Genomic DNA, 15,524 nt, shown 5'->3' on the forward strand with positions numbered 1-15,524 from the left:
CATACAAACTGAAGAATGCCCTAAAAAGCAATTGCTCTGAGGGATCTCCTTATATGCCAAAGAGTTGTTAAAGGATGCTCAATTAACAGTGAAAAGAAAGAAAGCAACAAACAATTGTTGGTTCACATTTAACCTGAACAATCATCTAGACTGAGAGCAAACTATTTCCTCAGATCCTCAGATAAAGGAAATATTCAAATATATATGTATGTATGGGATTCTAATAGCTGTGCTTCGCAGTTATAGCTGAGACAGTATAGGATTTGTAGTTTGTTTTGTTTTTAAATGAGACTCACTCTGATATAAGAGCTGAATTTTGAGAGAGTTTTTTATTTGGTTGGTTTTTTAAACTGGTTTTTTTTTTTTAAAGACATCTATGACTGATCTATGTCTTTACTTAATCTACAGTAGTCTGAGTTTTTTTTAATTCTTCTTTTTGCACTTGCATAAACTTAATGTACAAGATTTGTAGAAAAAGTTAACATCCAGACTTTATAGAAGAGACTGCTGTTAGCTATTTAAGCATGATTGGTTGACTCTGAGTTTATTGGAAAGATAACATTTCTGCATCAAGTATAATAAATTGTTTTTCTCTTTAAAGGGATGGAGAAAGAAAAAGTATGAGCACTGAAAGGTATGCTTATTTTATACTGAAAAAATTACATTAACCATTAGAACCACTAAATACCCAGTAATGTATACTTTTATTAGTCATATAATTTCATTGTGTATTTATTTTAAAACCCACATGTATAACAAGCTCACTAAATCAAATTCAAGCTTGCATTGCTTTTTGTCCTTGGCTCCAGAATTCCCATGGAGGTATTTTTGTCAGTTTGTGTGTTCTCTTATCAACCAATTCTGCTAGTGCCTTTAATGCATCAAAGTGATCTTTAAGCCGTAAGATAAGGTGGAAATATATAAGGGCTTGAATTTATTTTATCAGTTTAAGTTTAATGTCAATATCAGTGTAGTAGCCTGCAGTCACATGTATTTCCTAACTGAGGTTTTTACTGGTGTAAAGTTCCTTAAGAAAGTAGTTCATTTTTAAAAAATAAGTTCTGCCAGAAGAATCTGTAAAGCACTGTAATAGTTATCCCTGTTGTCAGGTGTTTTCTTAGAAAAGGTGGTAAGAAAAGCTGGAAAATTTATGGCTTTAGTCTTGTGCTAGTCAAACAGATATTTTGGGCATCTTTATAGTACCTTTCTGCATTGCTTTTCTTCTTTCTTTTTTTCCTCAAAGAGAACAGTTTTAGACCAGAGATGTCTACAGGCTTCTGAGATCATGCAACTAGTTTATATGGGGGAAGAGACAGCCCTGAAATAGCATTCTGTCTATGCTGTCCCTTCCAAGCCTTGGACTTTTACAGCTTCTCAGTCACTGAAGTATTGTCTGAATAGCATGAGTTACTCCTTGGATAGTGCTATGGGACCCACAGTGAAATATTCATCCCATTAGTTTGGCAGCATGCAAACATTCGTAGGGGAATATGAATCGTAATAGAGGATGACTTTTCAGTACAATCAGGTAAACCTGACTATAACTTAGAGATGTAAAACCCAGTGTAATTTTATCAGCCTTACACTAGTAAATACAAAGCTTGACATGAAACAGTATACCTGTGAGACCTTTCCGAAGCATGTGCTGTCTGTAAGTTCTGCTTTCCATTTCTCTTAAAACCTCAACTAACTGAAGGTTGCTTTTTCTGTCGTGTTATTACTAAAAAGCAAATATACAACAAAAAGATGACACTGTAACTTCCCTACTAAGAAGCTCTAGCAAAGGCAGTTGGCAACATTTTTGGCAGAAAGATAGCTTTTTCTCCTCTGAGGCTAGATGTAATTATACTAGTAATTGTACTAGTTGGCATCTTTTTCTTAGCATCTGCATTATTTATTTCTGATAGTTGGCTCTGATGTTGACTTCCAACTCCTGGCTTTCTTCTGATGTTACACAGTACACAGTGTGTACAAAGGAGATTAAATACAAATAACTGGGCCGGCTCTATGAATTCACTTACTGTTAGTATTCTGTCTTGCAAATACTTAAGCATCAATGACATCAAATGTGAATCATTTTCAAATAGTGCATGAAAAATTGAAAGCCAAATTATTTCATTATTTGAAAGGCCTTTCAAACATTTTCCAAACAAAATATTCCTATTAATAATCATTGTTCCTTGAAGTAAGAACTTGAACTTATACAACATTCTTCTGATTGTAGTATTGTTTAACTGTATAAAAAGTACTTTTAGACTACAGGTACTGAACATATTATAGGATTCATACTGAAAAAGGTCATATTTTTGTCTTAGAACATTCAGTGAAATAAACACAGCAGAAGACCAGTACAATTTGTGTCGAGAGCTCTGCAGAGACCTTGCTCAAGATCTACAGAAAGAGGGACTTAAGGTATTTATATTATTCAGGTTACTTGCAAGAAGGTGCTTTGCACTCCAACAGTTCAATGCAGTTTTAGTATAAATGCTTTCAGCAGCATCATACCATGCAATCTATCTTCAGAAGTCTCCCTTCTTTAATTTGCAGATGTTTAGAATGACTTAGGCTGCATTTTGTTGTTGGACAGGTGGCTATCTAGCAATATGTGTGGGATAAAAATTAAATTGATTAATCAAGTTATTTGGCATGTGAACATTTTATGCTAAAAGTGATGTTTATAAGGGAATAATAGAGCTGATTGTCTGTAAGCCATACTTTGGTCCATTATGTAATACTAATGTATTTAAAACACTGTTTCTCTCCTGTATACATACAGGATCCAGTCAATAGCCTGTTCTGTAGTTTAAGAACTTGACATGTGCCAAACTTGCTGACAAGTTATTCACACCATTCAGTGATATGAATAGTAGAAACACTCACTTTATTCCTTCTCCCCAGATACCTGTTTATTACTTTGAAAGAACAGTTCATATTTTCTTTGAAAGTCTTATAGTAAAGCAAGGAATAACATTTAAGACCTAAAAGAATTGTCATTAATCTTCTTCAGCCATAAAAGATTGTTTCAAAAGATGACGAGTTGATGGGGAAATGATCAGCCAAGAAGGACAAGGGGATAAGCTTACAAAAGCACCAGAACAAAGAGAATGCTGTTTATTTACATTTGGGTGGACATGATAAATCACACAAATGGTTTGGGAGGTGTTGCCAGGGAAATATCTGTGCCAAACATAAATACTGTGTATGACTGTGATAGCACTATGCAGGAGGAAGTAACTTTTCAGTGAATCTGGATTGGGTTATCACTTTTGCATTCTTAATAGTTAGGATATCTAGCATTGAAAATTTCCAGATGCAGAAATAATTTTTTTAGATGGGATGGAAGTTATGCCTGTAGCCAAAACATGAACTCTGTTGAACATGCACTGGTGGCAGATGGTCTGCAGAGAACCACAGTCAAATGACCAGTTCAGAGAACTTGACTTCGGCAGAAATTTAGGGGCAAATACAGAATCTTGCAGACAAATTCTTGGGAGTGCCCCTCGCTGTGCACAGATAAGCACACAGTCTTAACTGTGGCTTACGGGCCCTTACATAGATCCTACATAATAATTGTTTTTATGCCATATATGACATACATGGTGAACATTTTTTTATTGTATTTTTTTTTGTAGGGTAAAACTGTTACATTGAAGCTTAAGAACGTGAACTTTGAAGTTAAAACAAGAGCTTCAACTGTGCTGTCTTCTGTTTCTACCGAGGAGGAAATATTTGCTGTTGCTAAAGATTTGTTAGGAACAGAAATTGATAGTGTTGCTCCTCACCCTCTGCGGATAAGACTCATGGGTAAGATATTTCAAATTCATTCTTCCTTTTCAGAGTTAGGATATCTTATAGTGTTTTGAAATAACACACCATACTTTAAAGTAAAACTGGTGTAAATGTATTCATCTTTTTCTATTACCCTGGTAGTTTTTGCAAAGTGAAACAGATCTGGAGTGCTGAATGGTGACTTAGGAAGTTTTACTAATTGAGGTTGTACTTTTTTTATGCAACAACATACGCATCAGCACGACAGTAGAATCTTGACTCATAGCAGTGTTTAATTCTGCTGCTTTAAAAGAGCTTTTAAATCTGCTTTGCACCACGGCAACAAAAGTGCTTATAGATCTGAAAGCGCAGAGTTCCGCAGGAGATGAGAACATTTCTGACAGCAGTAAACTCTGTATTTTGACCCTAAGGTGTGTGTTTCAGGTGCTTATACAGTCTGCTTGAAACATTCAGTGATATATAAAACTTACTTGCCTAAGATACTAGAATGTGCTGAAGAAAAACATATTCTGATGGGTAGAGTTCATGCAAAACTTTCAGACTGAATTCTATGTAACTATATTAAGTTTATAGCTTCATGTTATAATGCAATCAGTTAAAACTTCATGGTTCTAAAATTAGTAATATGGTTGGGTTAGTGCTTGGGTCTGATAAAATTGTAGTGATGTTGTGATGCATTTGGAGGTAGCCTAGCATCTTTTTAGAGATAAATTGTGCCTTTATTGAGTGAATGTATACCTCAAAAGGTGTTAATTAGGAGTTAGTATCAAGCTTTCATAAAATTTTTATTATATATTGATTTTCATCATTAGGTGTACGAGTATCAGGATTTCTAACTGAAGAAGAAAAGAAATACCAACAAAGAAGCATTACAAGTTTCTTAAAATCAGGAAAAGAAATTGGTTTCCTTAGGCTTCAGCCAGAGAAGTCCAACCAAGAGTATTTCACAAAAAATTCGGAAGCATCTCATAGAGGGAGTTTTTTTGACCAAAAGCGAGCAGCAAGACAGCTAAACAGTGAGAATATTTCTCCAAATGAAAGCAGAGGTAAGCAGCTCTTTCATGATGATAAATCATCAGCAAATTTTGTGGAAGAAAGAAAGAAAGTCACAGATTTACAGAATTCTAATGCTCGTGAGATCTTCACCTGTCCTGTTTGCTTTGAGGAGCAAAGCAGCAATAATTTGGAAGAACTTAATAGACACATTGATGGGTGCCTCAGTGGGATGCATGTTAAAGATACTGTGGAAATATCCAAGAATGACAGTTCAAGAGAAAATACACCTAACTTTCTTCCACAATTTAAAAATGAACATGTTGATGAACGTGAAAAAAATAACACAGATCAATTAGCAGGAACAGACCAGTCTGCAAATGTATCTGACAGCTCTACTAACAATAGCACAGAAAAATTTGGTCAGATAATACCTGATAAATCTCCCAGAGAACGACAGCCTAGCAATCTCAGTGACATTGTTAGAAACATGTGTATGAAACAGTGTCTCTTCCCCAAAAGAATATCACAAGACAATGAAGACCATTTTGACAAGACTGAACAAATAGAAGGAACTAGTTCATCCCATTTCTTTGACACCAGAGAAGACACTGCTCTTGTTTGTCCAGTTTGTAATTCAGAACAGAAAACCACCAATCTTGTGTCATTTAACAGACATGTGGATGTCTGCTTAAATAAAGGCCTTATCCAGGAGCTGACAGAAAAAGAGGATTTTCCTACTAAGACTTATAATATGGAAAACTCAAACAGAGTTTTCTCTGGTAAGTATATGCATTAGGATATATTTGATTATTCAAATTGTCTGCTTGTGCAATTAAGATACTTTGGCAATGGTGTACTTTGAACTTTCTGGGACTTGAAAATTTTTTCTCAAGAAGCTCATTTGAGTAAGACCTATATAGGAGTGAACATTTTTATTTAAAAAATATCAAATTGGTTTTAATGACAAACTAGATTTTTGAACGTGATACTAGTTTGACAGAGTTCTCCCATTTGCCACAAAGGTGACATAGGAATTGCTGCTCATTTCTGGAAATTATACGGTTGTTACACCCAACCATATTCAGAAAGGTGTTTGTAAGGCCACTGAGATTAAAGTGAAGATCAATGAAAACATCTTCAGAGATTCAGTTAACAGAAAGGCTCCATTATGTCATGTGCTAGCAAAAACAGGGAGATAGTGAACTAGAGCTTAGAGGAAGAAACCTCCAAGTATGTTGTAGAGCTAATAAAATATATCACATAACTGCACCTGTAACATGCCAAATCAGTAGCGTGTTTTCTGAAGTAGTTTCTCTTTTTGATGAAGATTTTTATCTTCAGCCAGATTAGAGGGCATGTGCAGGTAGTAAAGTTATCTGCCTAAAGTAGTCCCCAATCTATTTTGGGAACCTTATAAAAAGAAATTAAAATGCTAGTGTGTTAGAATTTTCAGAATACAATTAGGATTTAGAATAAGAATCTTTTACACAGAAAATTTTCAAAGTGCTATTGCTGTTGCAAACAGGCTTTAATTTAAATGGAAGACTTATTTTATGTGAAGTTTCTTTTTTTCCCCCTGCAGAATAAAAAAATTAAAAATGAATTTTCAACTATTTCTGAAAACTGTTACAAGGTTCAAAGTAATCCCTTATAATTCAATAATCTCAAGGCTTTTTGTTTTTCTCTTTTAAAAATGGTGGTATAAACTACAGTATTCAAGGTGCAGATAATAAAATGTTATCTGCTTCTTGAGACAGATTAAATTTAAAAAAAAGTTCTTCCTGTATATAATTTCTGAAGCATTCTTTCTTTACTGAAGTAATTAATTTTGGTTGTCTTCAATTACTTTTAAGGATGTTTAAGCAAAGGACAGCAGTGCGCAAATCCATCACAAGGAACAAAAAGGTAAGGGTTTTCTGGAAGCTTGAGTACACAACTTGTTTTAAAATAATAACGTTTAGAAAAATATTCAGTGTTGTAAAACTTGTGTTGGTATGCATTGTGTATTTTAACCTCTCACTGTTTTGGTTTTTTCCCTTTCTTTAACCTTAGGTCTGGACTAACAGCTTCGCAGTCAGTATCAAAAAAGGCCAAGTCAAGCAATTCCAAACATACAATTGAAATGTTTTTTAAATGACTGTGTAGCAACATGTTCTGTATGAAGCATTTCATAGAGTTTTATGACTGCAAGTTAATTTATCATTGGCAGTAGACTGGATTCAGGTGCCTGTCCTTTTGGAACCATTACATGTCTGTATAGCAGGAACATGATGTCTGAGATAGAAGAAAAGGTACAAATGAAGGGTTTTTTTCCTTTTCTTTTCTTTGGAGAATAATACTTCCCCCCCCACCCCCCCACTGGTTTCCAAGAATCAGAATTTGCTAGCACTTTGATGTAGCTCCCTAGAACAGAAATCATGAGCGAGGGTGGAAGCTATCAAGCTTTCATTGTTGTTACTGAAAATTACTTCAGTAAGAGTTGATGGACCAGATCCAAAGGACTCATTGTGGTGCACAATGACTTCACTTACTTAAAAAAAAGTTAATAAAACTGTTGTTTGAGAGAAGGATTCCTTTAGGATACTCAGACAAATGCTGTTTGATCTTTGGCCTTTCCAAAGAGAATGAAAACTTCTTTAAAATTTGAAATTGTTACCAGTCAGTAGCACTAAATTTACTCTAAATAAAAGCTTTCATGGTGCAATAATAATCAATTATGTGCAAATATAAGATAATGAAGCTTATTGTTTAGCTATCTTTCTCTTTAAAATTATTTTGTGTTTCTGAATAAAGTATATTCTGTGAGTGGATATGTGGAAAGAGGAAGTTAAATGCAAATATTTTAAATACTCTGTTTAGATTTTTTTCTGTTCGCACCAAATTGTTTAAAGACACTTTATTATAATTAAATATTTATCAGACATATAATTTATTATGACAGCATATTTCTTAGATGTTATACAAACAGTGCCAAATCTTGTATGAAATATAAATTGCTTTTTAACTGCTAAGTCTTTTAAAGAAGTGGCTACTGTAGAAGCGTCTATTTTGTTGTTTAACTGTATTGGGATTTGCTTGGTTTTTAGACAAACAAGTCTATACGTGATATGTCTTAGATGCCCAAGCTCAGTTCAGAATGTTCTTTCTTGTTTCCAGAACTGCTGGAATAATTACACCATCTCTACCTGCTCATCTGTTTGTTTGTCAGATGCCACTGTACCCACAAATCAGTCATTTGAATTCATGTCAGTGCTCCCTTATCTGCTTTGAACCAAATCAGCTGGACTAGTTCAGATCGTAAATTGATTCAGTTGACTTTTTCTAAACCGGGTCAGTGAGCACTCAGCATGAGCTGTTCTGTTGACAGAGATGAGAGTTGGTAACTTTCGGTAGGAAAGACATAAAAGCAACTGAGAGAATGTAAGGCCGCCAATGCTGTTTAGAAAGTGAACACCTATCCCTTTATTATTTTGTACTTTTGATTCAATAAAGTGTAGAATCTAAGTATTGCCTTGTCATTGTGTGTATATATCTTTAAAATGTCTATTTTTACATAAGCATTACATAGCAAAAAGTAAGCTACTCGTAAGTGCTTGAAAAAATTAAGTTGGTTGGCTTAGCTTCAAAAGTCGCCTTGCCATCTGTTTGACCTAGTGTCATGAAAAGGTTGTGGATGTGTCAGTGTTAATGTGAAAATAAAACTCATAGTGTGGTTGTAAATTATTTATTGCAATTCCATAGTGGGTTGATGCTGGCTGGATGCCAGGCACCCACCAAAGCCGCTCTCTCACTCATCTCTGCAGCTGGACAGGGCAGACAAAATATAATGAAGGGTTCATGGGTTGAGATAAGGACCAGAAAAGATCACTCATCAAATACCATCATGGGCAAAACAGGCTCTGGTTAGAGATATTGATTGAATTTATCACTAACAAAATCAGAGCAGGATGAGAGGTAAAATAAGACCTTAAAAACATCTTTCTCCCATCCCTCTCTCCTTCCCTGTGGCACAGGGAGACAGGGAATGAGGGTTACCTTGTTTCTCCCACTGCTCAGGGAGAGTCTTTCCCCTGCTCCAACATGTGGGGTCCCTCCCATGGGAGACAGTTCTCCATGCACTTCTCCAATGTGAGTCCATCCCATGGGCAACAGCTCTCTGTGAACTGCTGCAGTGTGGGTCACTCTTCCATGGGGTGCAGTCCTTCAAGGACAGGCTGCTCCAGTGTGGGTCTCCCATGGTGTCTCAAGTCCTACCAGGAAACCTGCTCCAGCATGGGCTTCTCTCTCCATGGGTCTGCAGGTCCCTGCAAGGACCCTGCTCCAGTGTGGGCTTGCCACGGGGTCACAGCCTCCTCTGAAACATCCCCCTGCTCCAGCGTGGGTCTCCTCCATGGGCTGCGGGGGCACAGCTGTGTCAGCATGGTCTGCACCACAGGCTGCAGGGGAATCCCAGCTCCAGCGCCCGAAGCACCTGCTGCCCCTGCTTCTCCCCTGAACTTGGTGTGTACAGAGCTGTTCCTCTCACATATTCTCACTCCACTTTTCTCTGGCTGCAATTACATCTGTATAACCTTTATTTTCTTGTTAAATCTGTTATCAGAGAGACCTTACCACCATTTCTGATTGTCTCTGTCTTGGCCAGCAGTGGGTCCATCTAGAGCTGGCTAGAATTGGCTTTGGTGGACATGGAAGAACCTTCTGGCAGCTTCTCACAGAAGTCACCCCTGTAGCTTCCCTGCTACCAAAGTTTGGCCATGCAAACCCAATACAAAATTGTATATGTTCACTGGTTTGCAAGGCTTTTCTTTTCCACTAGTCCTTATAGTTTCTTATACCATATTTATTACTGTTTTTATCTGAAAAAGGCCTTCAGTTCATGATTAAGCATTGTTTTATCACAATTTGTTTATCACAATTTTTGTGATACAATTTTTCTTGTATCACAATTAATAAATTGTGTACAATTTATCTTGTTTCTTGTGGAAAAGACTGTATAAGCAGTGTTTTTGTTCTTCATTCTTCTCAGTGACTCTCTGTGTGTTGAATTGATCTTAAATTAAAATCTGTTTTTATTGGTATCTGAAAGTTTCTTTGTAGCTGACTTTAGCTACAATTAAGTCTTTAACTTAACTGTAAATTATTTCCCGTGTGTGAGCCATTCCACACTTACTATATCCATAGTTCTGAAGCATGTGAATGATCTAGGCTGGCAGCAGATGCGACTTCTTGTGTAGCATGTATCTCCTTATTTAAGATATACATATAAGTACTTTATCTTGAATTCCTCTTTTAGTTATGAGTAACAGAGGAAAAGGATAAGAATTCTGTGATGTTTATGTTCTTCCCTCTGCCAGTTCTGAAGAAAGGAATTTAGACTCTCTACACATTCAACATGCTTGCATCTTACCTTACATTTTATTTTTATATTTGCCCTACTCATTTCTATATGTATTACTACTCTTAAGTATTAAAGAAAGTGCTCAGATTTCCTGTCAGAGCAAGAGCTCTGTGAAGGCAAGTAAGGAATATGTTACAGTACTTCCTTGCTCTGCCCTTTGTTTTGGGTTCTTCACCTCGATAAATTTCTGCATCAGTCTTTCTGCAGTCTATGGGGGCTGTTTGAAAGGGTCAAGATTGTAGGAAGTGGTTAGAATATGTGCTAAACTTACTACATATAAGGTTTGACCACAGGATACACTGTGAAATAGTATTGTGTGTTAGTAATTAGAACTGGAAATTAGCAGTTGGTGTTTCATGACTCTGTATGTAAAATTACGATTTTACTGTAACTCACGCTCTGTATGAGGCTGCAAATCTGTCCCTCCTTTGGTGCCAGCTTTGTAGGAAAACCTAATCATTCCATAATTGTCTGTTGTCACGCATTTTGAAAAGGAGCATTAACATTGGAAACAGTCTGTATTACCATACAGAAATACAGCAATACAGACCTTTCTTCCTTTTAAGAAATTGCTGGAACATTTGACTCACAGGAAGCAAATAAAAGTGAAACCTCCATGATTCAGTTATGGCTGAATCAGTTGCTTGTTCTTCTCCCTGGATTTACTTGTTTTTTCTTTCAGCTGAGTAATGTTCACCTACTGGAAGTACAGTCGATGAAATTGTCTTATCAGACTAAAGTGTATAAATTCAAAAGATTTTATACATCACAGCCTGTCTATACCAAAAATGTTTAAAGGAGAAAAGAACTGTGAAATCTCTTCATCTATGGTAAGCAGAATCTGAGCAAATAATTTTTTATCTAAATTTGTTCAATTTACAAACTCTTGAGTCTTTCAGGTTAATTTAATTTTGGACAGGTATGGTGTTAGTCATCTTGGAAATTAAGATGGTTGTGTAATTTAATTTAAGAAAAAATTACAGTGAAGAAACTTAAATGTGTCCACAATTGTGCAAAGCTGAATACTGGTAATTCTGCTTTCTTGGAACTACTTTTCCTATATTTATTTTGAAATAGCAATATCAAAGGCTGTTTTAAAAAATTTAAAATTTAGGGTAGCAACTTTAAAAAAAAAGTATGCCCTGTTGTGGAAGAAATTGTTGTCTGTGTGAAAGGAAATATCAATTCTGACCTAAGTAGATCAAAGTTATAGTGGACTTCAAGACAAATTGAGAAATAGGTAGGTTAGATGGATCTCGGTATGTCAGTTCACAAAACCTGAACCTTTGGGGATGTGTGCTTTGATTTTGATGGGACTTTGACAAAAGCAAATGAAAACATTTTCTACCTGAAATTAAAGGGTCTTGTGATTAGATCAATACTGCTACCACATGTGCATGGTTATGCACAAATTTATGGCACAAGGACTTCAATCTCTCACTTCCTAACCTTCTCCTTCATGCTGTGTGAGGCATGCAGGTGTGCAGGGATGGTCACCCTCTCCTGTCCAGTGAACACTGGTTGACAATGATGAGAATAACTCCCCAAAATGGTCTTCAACCTGCAGAAAGAGCTCCATGACTACCCAGTAATTAATAATACATCCACCTGGCTCCAGGCATCCCAGTGGTACCTCTGTGTGTACTTGCAGCGTGGCTTTTCAAAAGTGCCCCTTGTTTGTCTGGTGCAACGGGACTGCCTTTCGCCTCGTGTGTGCACTTGAGGGTGCCAATTGCTTCTGGCACACAGAGCACTATAGCCACTGGGGAAGACCTGGGGGAGATTGGATGGGGCAAGGATGATCCCGTTCAGTGCCTAGCCACTGTCAAGAAATGGAGTGCAGTTAGTGCTTGGTTGCTCTTAGAACAAACTCCTGAAGCTGCTTCACAACTCTGCCCCTTCGCACGGTGGTGTCCGGGCACCGGTAGGGTGGTGTGCAGGTGTGCCGCCTCCAGGGGTGTGTTAGGCCCGGCTGCGTATGCTGGAGTCCTGGGAACCGGTTTGTCGGGACCAGAGCAGGACACCTCCCTCGGCACAGCGGCCTGGGGCCCCTTCCCTTGGCTGAGGAGGAGGAGGAGCCCAGGGCAGCAGTAATGAAGGGTCTGAGCCGCCTGGTCCGCGCCGGGGAGGATGCCGCGCAGGGAGTCGTGGCAGCGAGCCACGAGGACCGTGAGTCCGCGGGGTTGGCGGCGAGGCCGCCCGGGGGGCAGCGCAGTCCCGGCTTCCCGGACTGCTGGAGGCAGCGTGCCAAGCCCCGTCAGGGCTGCTGGGACCCACCCAAACCTGCTTTCTGCCATGACCGGAGAACAAAATGAGCGCTGGGGGTCAACGTTAAACATGAGCTGTTGTACATGTAGTAAAAGACATCAGCAAACGTATGGATGTGGGATTGGGAGCTGGGTTTTGGGGTGTTGTGTTCCCAAGGGCAAGTCCCGCAAATTGCCCTCTACCCTGCTTTAACTTCTCTTCTGAACTGCTCTGAGAGGGTTCGCTGGTATTAGTCACGTCCCTGGAGCTGAGCATCTGCCACCAGCTTCACAGCCAATCTGGGCTCCCATTTTGGGAGGCACACAGAAATCAAAGGACCTTGCACTCAGAAACAAAACCCAGCGATGGGGTCTCCAGCCTTCAACCTGCAAACCAGTCTGTGAAAGAGCAGACTGCTCTGGCATGAGCTGCAGTTAGTGAAAACAGGTGATTTGTGGAAACTAAGCGGTAGTTGCCAAACCCTGCTTCGCCCCAGTCCTGTGATCACAGCATGACAACCAGGAGCCATTATATTGGGCTGTGGTTCTTGCTCCCAGGCTGGCAAAGAGGGCAGAAAAGAAAAATAACTAATGAAATATCACCATTATATTCAATACGTAGTTTTTCCCATGACTTCTTTGAAACAGAAAATTACTATTTTAGAAAAAATCCTAGTAACTTAACAAGACACCTACATTCCTCTAGTAATTTTATTTCCCATAAGAAGAAAACCTAGAGAAAACACTGAAAATGTTGCCAGATCATTAAATATATTATTTCATTTTTAGAAACAACAGGGTAAAAATATTTTTATTGCTATTTGAATCCAAATATTGTTGATGTTTTCTATTTTACCTCCTTGGACGTCTTCAGCCAATTCAAATTCTGGGGTTTTTTCCCATGTACTTTTTAAGATAATTGTGGATTTTATCTTATGGACACCACAACAGGAATTTAAAAACAGAGCAGGGAGGTAGGGACACACACGTGCAGGGATTTTCACTGTCCTATAAGTAATGAAACCTCAGCTGCATTTTTTTAGTTCATTGAAAATCATCCTTATTTGTGGTGGTCCTGAAAGAGAGAATGAGCCTCTAAAGTAAGACATAAATAAGAGAAAAGGAAAAGATTGAAGGTACCTCACTTTTTGTTTTGAGGTCAACAAAACAATTTACTTTTCTGCACTTTTAATTGCTTCCTTGCTCTTCCAAAAGATGAAAAATCTTGGGATGTCTGATATACTGCCAGCAGGGTCCTCTACAAAGGAAACCAACTGTATCAGGAAAGGAAACAAAGTACTAATTTCAGTTAGTTTGAAAGAAAAACTGGATATAACCATTTAATTGTTATAATAGCAACGTGTAGTTATGATATAAGCCAGACATCTTGTATGGCACCAAAGAAAATACCCCCTAAAAATCCTGACAGTCACACATAGAAAGGTGATTGCTGCTGTTACTTGAAAATAGAGTAATTGCTAGTGATAGGAGGAGTGCCAAATTCTGGAGATCCCTGCTTGGTAGGCTTCCATAAATCTGTAGTCTGACTGCTCTGTACTCCTGTAATTTCATCCATGAAAAAAAAATTTTGCAAAAGCATCAAAAGTTTGGGCAACAAATCAGGGTCATGGTCTTTATTGTCGTGGTCCTTAACTCCTGAATTACTACGAAGTATGAAGAGAGAGAGATTATTAAGAAACATAATGCACAGAACAAAAGGTCTATTTAACAGCCCGTGGACAATTTATGGCTTCTGGACAGGAGAGAAAAGATCACTTATTAATTCTTTGTCAGAACTATGAAACTATCCTTGCTGATGTATATACAGTAAAGAAAAATCATTTAATCTTGTTTATTGAAGGCAGTATTGAGTGAAGTCTTGGGATTGTTCCTGATTGTCTTGAGATGCGTTTATCTTTGCATTCTCATGTAAGATACAGCAGGCAGCAGGAACGAATGTGGTCTAGTTGTAATTAATTGCAGCTAATTAGTACTGTACGTTTTTTTCCATGTTTGCCATAAATTTGCCTTGAGGTATCCTTTGGCCACTGGTTTACCTGACTTTGAAATCAAGTTAGTAGAAAGCTCGGTTGGATACTTCCTATGGGTAATGACTATGAAAACTACAAGTGAGACATTTATTCTTCAAAGAACACTGTTCATCATGACGATTTTACTGTCAGCAATGCTCCTTGTCACAGATGCCAGAGATGCATTTTTATTTGCAAATGCTTTTTTTCATTTTTTAAAAAAATTTCCTTGTGCCCCCATGTTGTAATACAAACAACACATATTCTGTGTTTTCCAGAGAAGTTTGGAAGGATGCTTGTTTTGTTTGAGGCACTTTGATAATTTCATAGGAAAACTGGAAACACCTTTGCAAGTATCCGGTTTAATTTCTGATTCATTTTGTACAGTAAAGATGTGATTATTCTCCCTGAGATTATAGCCACAGGTAACATACAAAATGCAGGTAACATACAATTAAGCCACAGGTAACATACAATTAAGTGAATGCTATCCTGATCTTCCTTAGTATGCTCTGCAGTCATATGGCCTCAAGCTGTGTTCTTATTAGGCGTAATATGGTAGGATGAACTTTCCTGAGAGGGCTCTAAGGAATAGATAATTGCTGTAGTTCCAGGTCCAACGGAATACTGTCTCCCTGGTGATATCATTGGACAAGTGGCCTTCAGCCCAAAATGTTCTAGACAGAAGATATCTAACTAATTATATTTTAAGTGTGAGATGCAGTGGGATTAAAAGTGTCTACTAACATGTTTGCAACTGATTTAACTGCTCTGCTATTTTCTTCCAAGTGAATAATTATATGTTGTGGTAGAAACATGAAAAATATTCTGACCTCCAGCTAAACCACTTATCAGACTTTGGAATTTTACTTTTCAAAGTTACTGAATATGCTTTGCAGCTGCTTTAACTGACCAAACAGATGTTAATTTTTGGATTGAGACATTAAAGGAAGGTCTCAGTTTAAAAGCAAATGTCACATTGTGGCCAAATTTTGTGTTCAAGTAGACACGTCCTTCTTTCCTTCTTTCCTTCTTTCCTTCTTTCCTTCTTTCCTTCCTTCCTTC

General features: G+C 37.6%; 2 protein-coding genes across 20 annotated transcripts in view; both read left to right on the forward strand.

Annotated features, from left to right (window-relative positions):
• POLK (DNA polymerase kappa) overlaps window positions 1-8,292 on the forward strand; it is a 35,920-nt gene extending 27,628 nt beyond the window's left edge. For all 12 annotated transcript variants that reach the window (XM_032097474.1, XM_032097480.1, XM_032097484.1 and 9 more), the window contains 6 exons: window positions 602-634; window positions 2,316-2,412; window positions 3,633-3,804; window positions 4,602-5,564; window positions 6,639-6,690; window positions 6,838-8,292. In XM_032097474.1, the coding sequence (XP_031953365.1) occupies window positions 602-634; window positions 2,316-2,412; window positions 3,633-3,804; window positions 4,602-5,564; window positions 6,639-6,690; window positions 6,838-6,922 (1,402 nt within the window). In that variant the 3' untranslated portion in view covers window positions 6,923-8,292. The remainder of the gene's footprint in view (window positions 1-601; window positions 635-2,315; window positions 2,413-3,632; window positions 3,805-4,601; window positions 5,565-6,638; window positions 6,691-6,837) is intronic.
• Window positions 8,293-11,998: 3,706 nt separating this feature from the next.
• The window catches only part of ANKDD1B (ankyrin repeat and death domain containing 1B), a 28,387-nt gene continuing 24,861 nt past the window's right edge, over window positions 11,999-15,524 (forward strand). For 2 of the 8 annotated variants that reach the window (XM_032096566.1, XM_032096565.1), the window contains exon 1: window positions 11,999-12,352. In XM_032096566.1, the coding sequence (XP_031952457.1) occupies window positions 12,277-12,352 (76 nt within the window). In that variant the 5' untranslated portion in view covers window positions 11,999-12,276. The remainder of the gene's footprint in view (window positions 12,353-15,524) is intronic. The other 6 variants (XM_032096560.1, XM_032096562.1, XM_032096563.1 and 3 more) reach the window with 5 other exon arrangements.

Source organism: Corvus moneduloides, chromosome Z (genome assembly GCF_009650955.1).
Source record: "Corvus moneduloides isolate bCorMon1 chromosome Z, bCorMon1.pri, whole genome shotgun sequence".
NCBI classification, from domain to species: domain Eukaryota; kingdom Metazoa; phylum Chordata; class Aves; order Passeriformes; family Corvidae; genus Corvus; species Corvus moneduloides.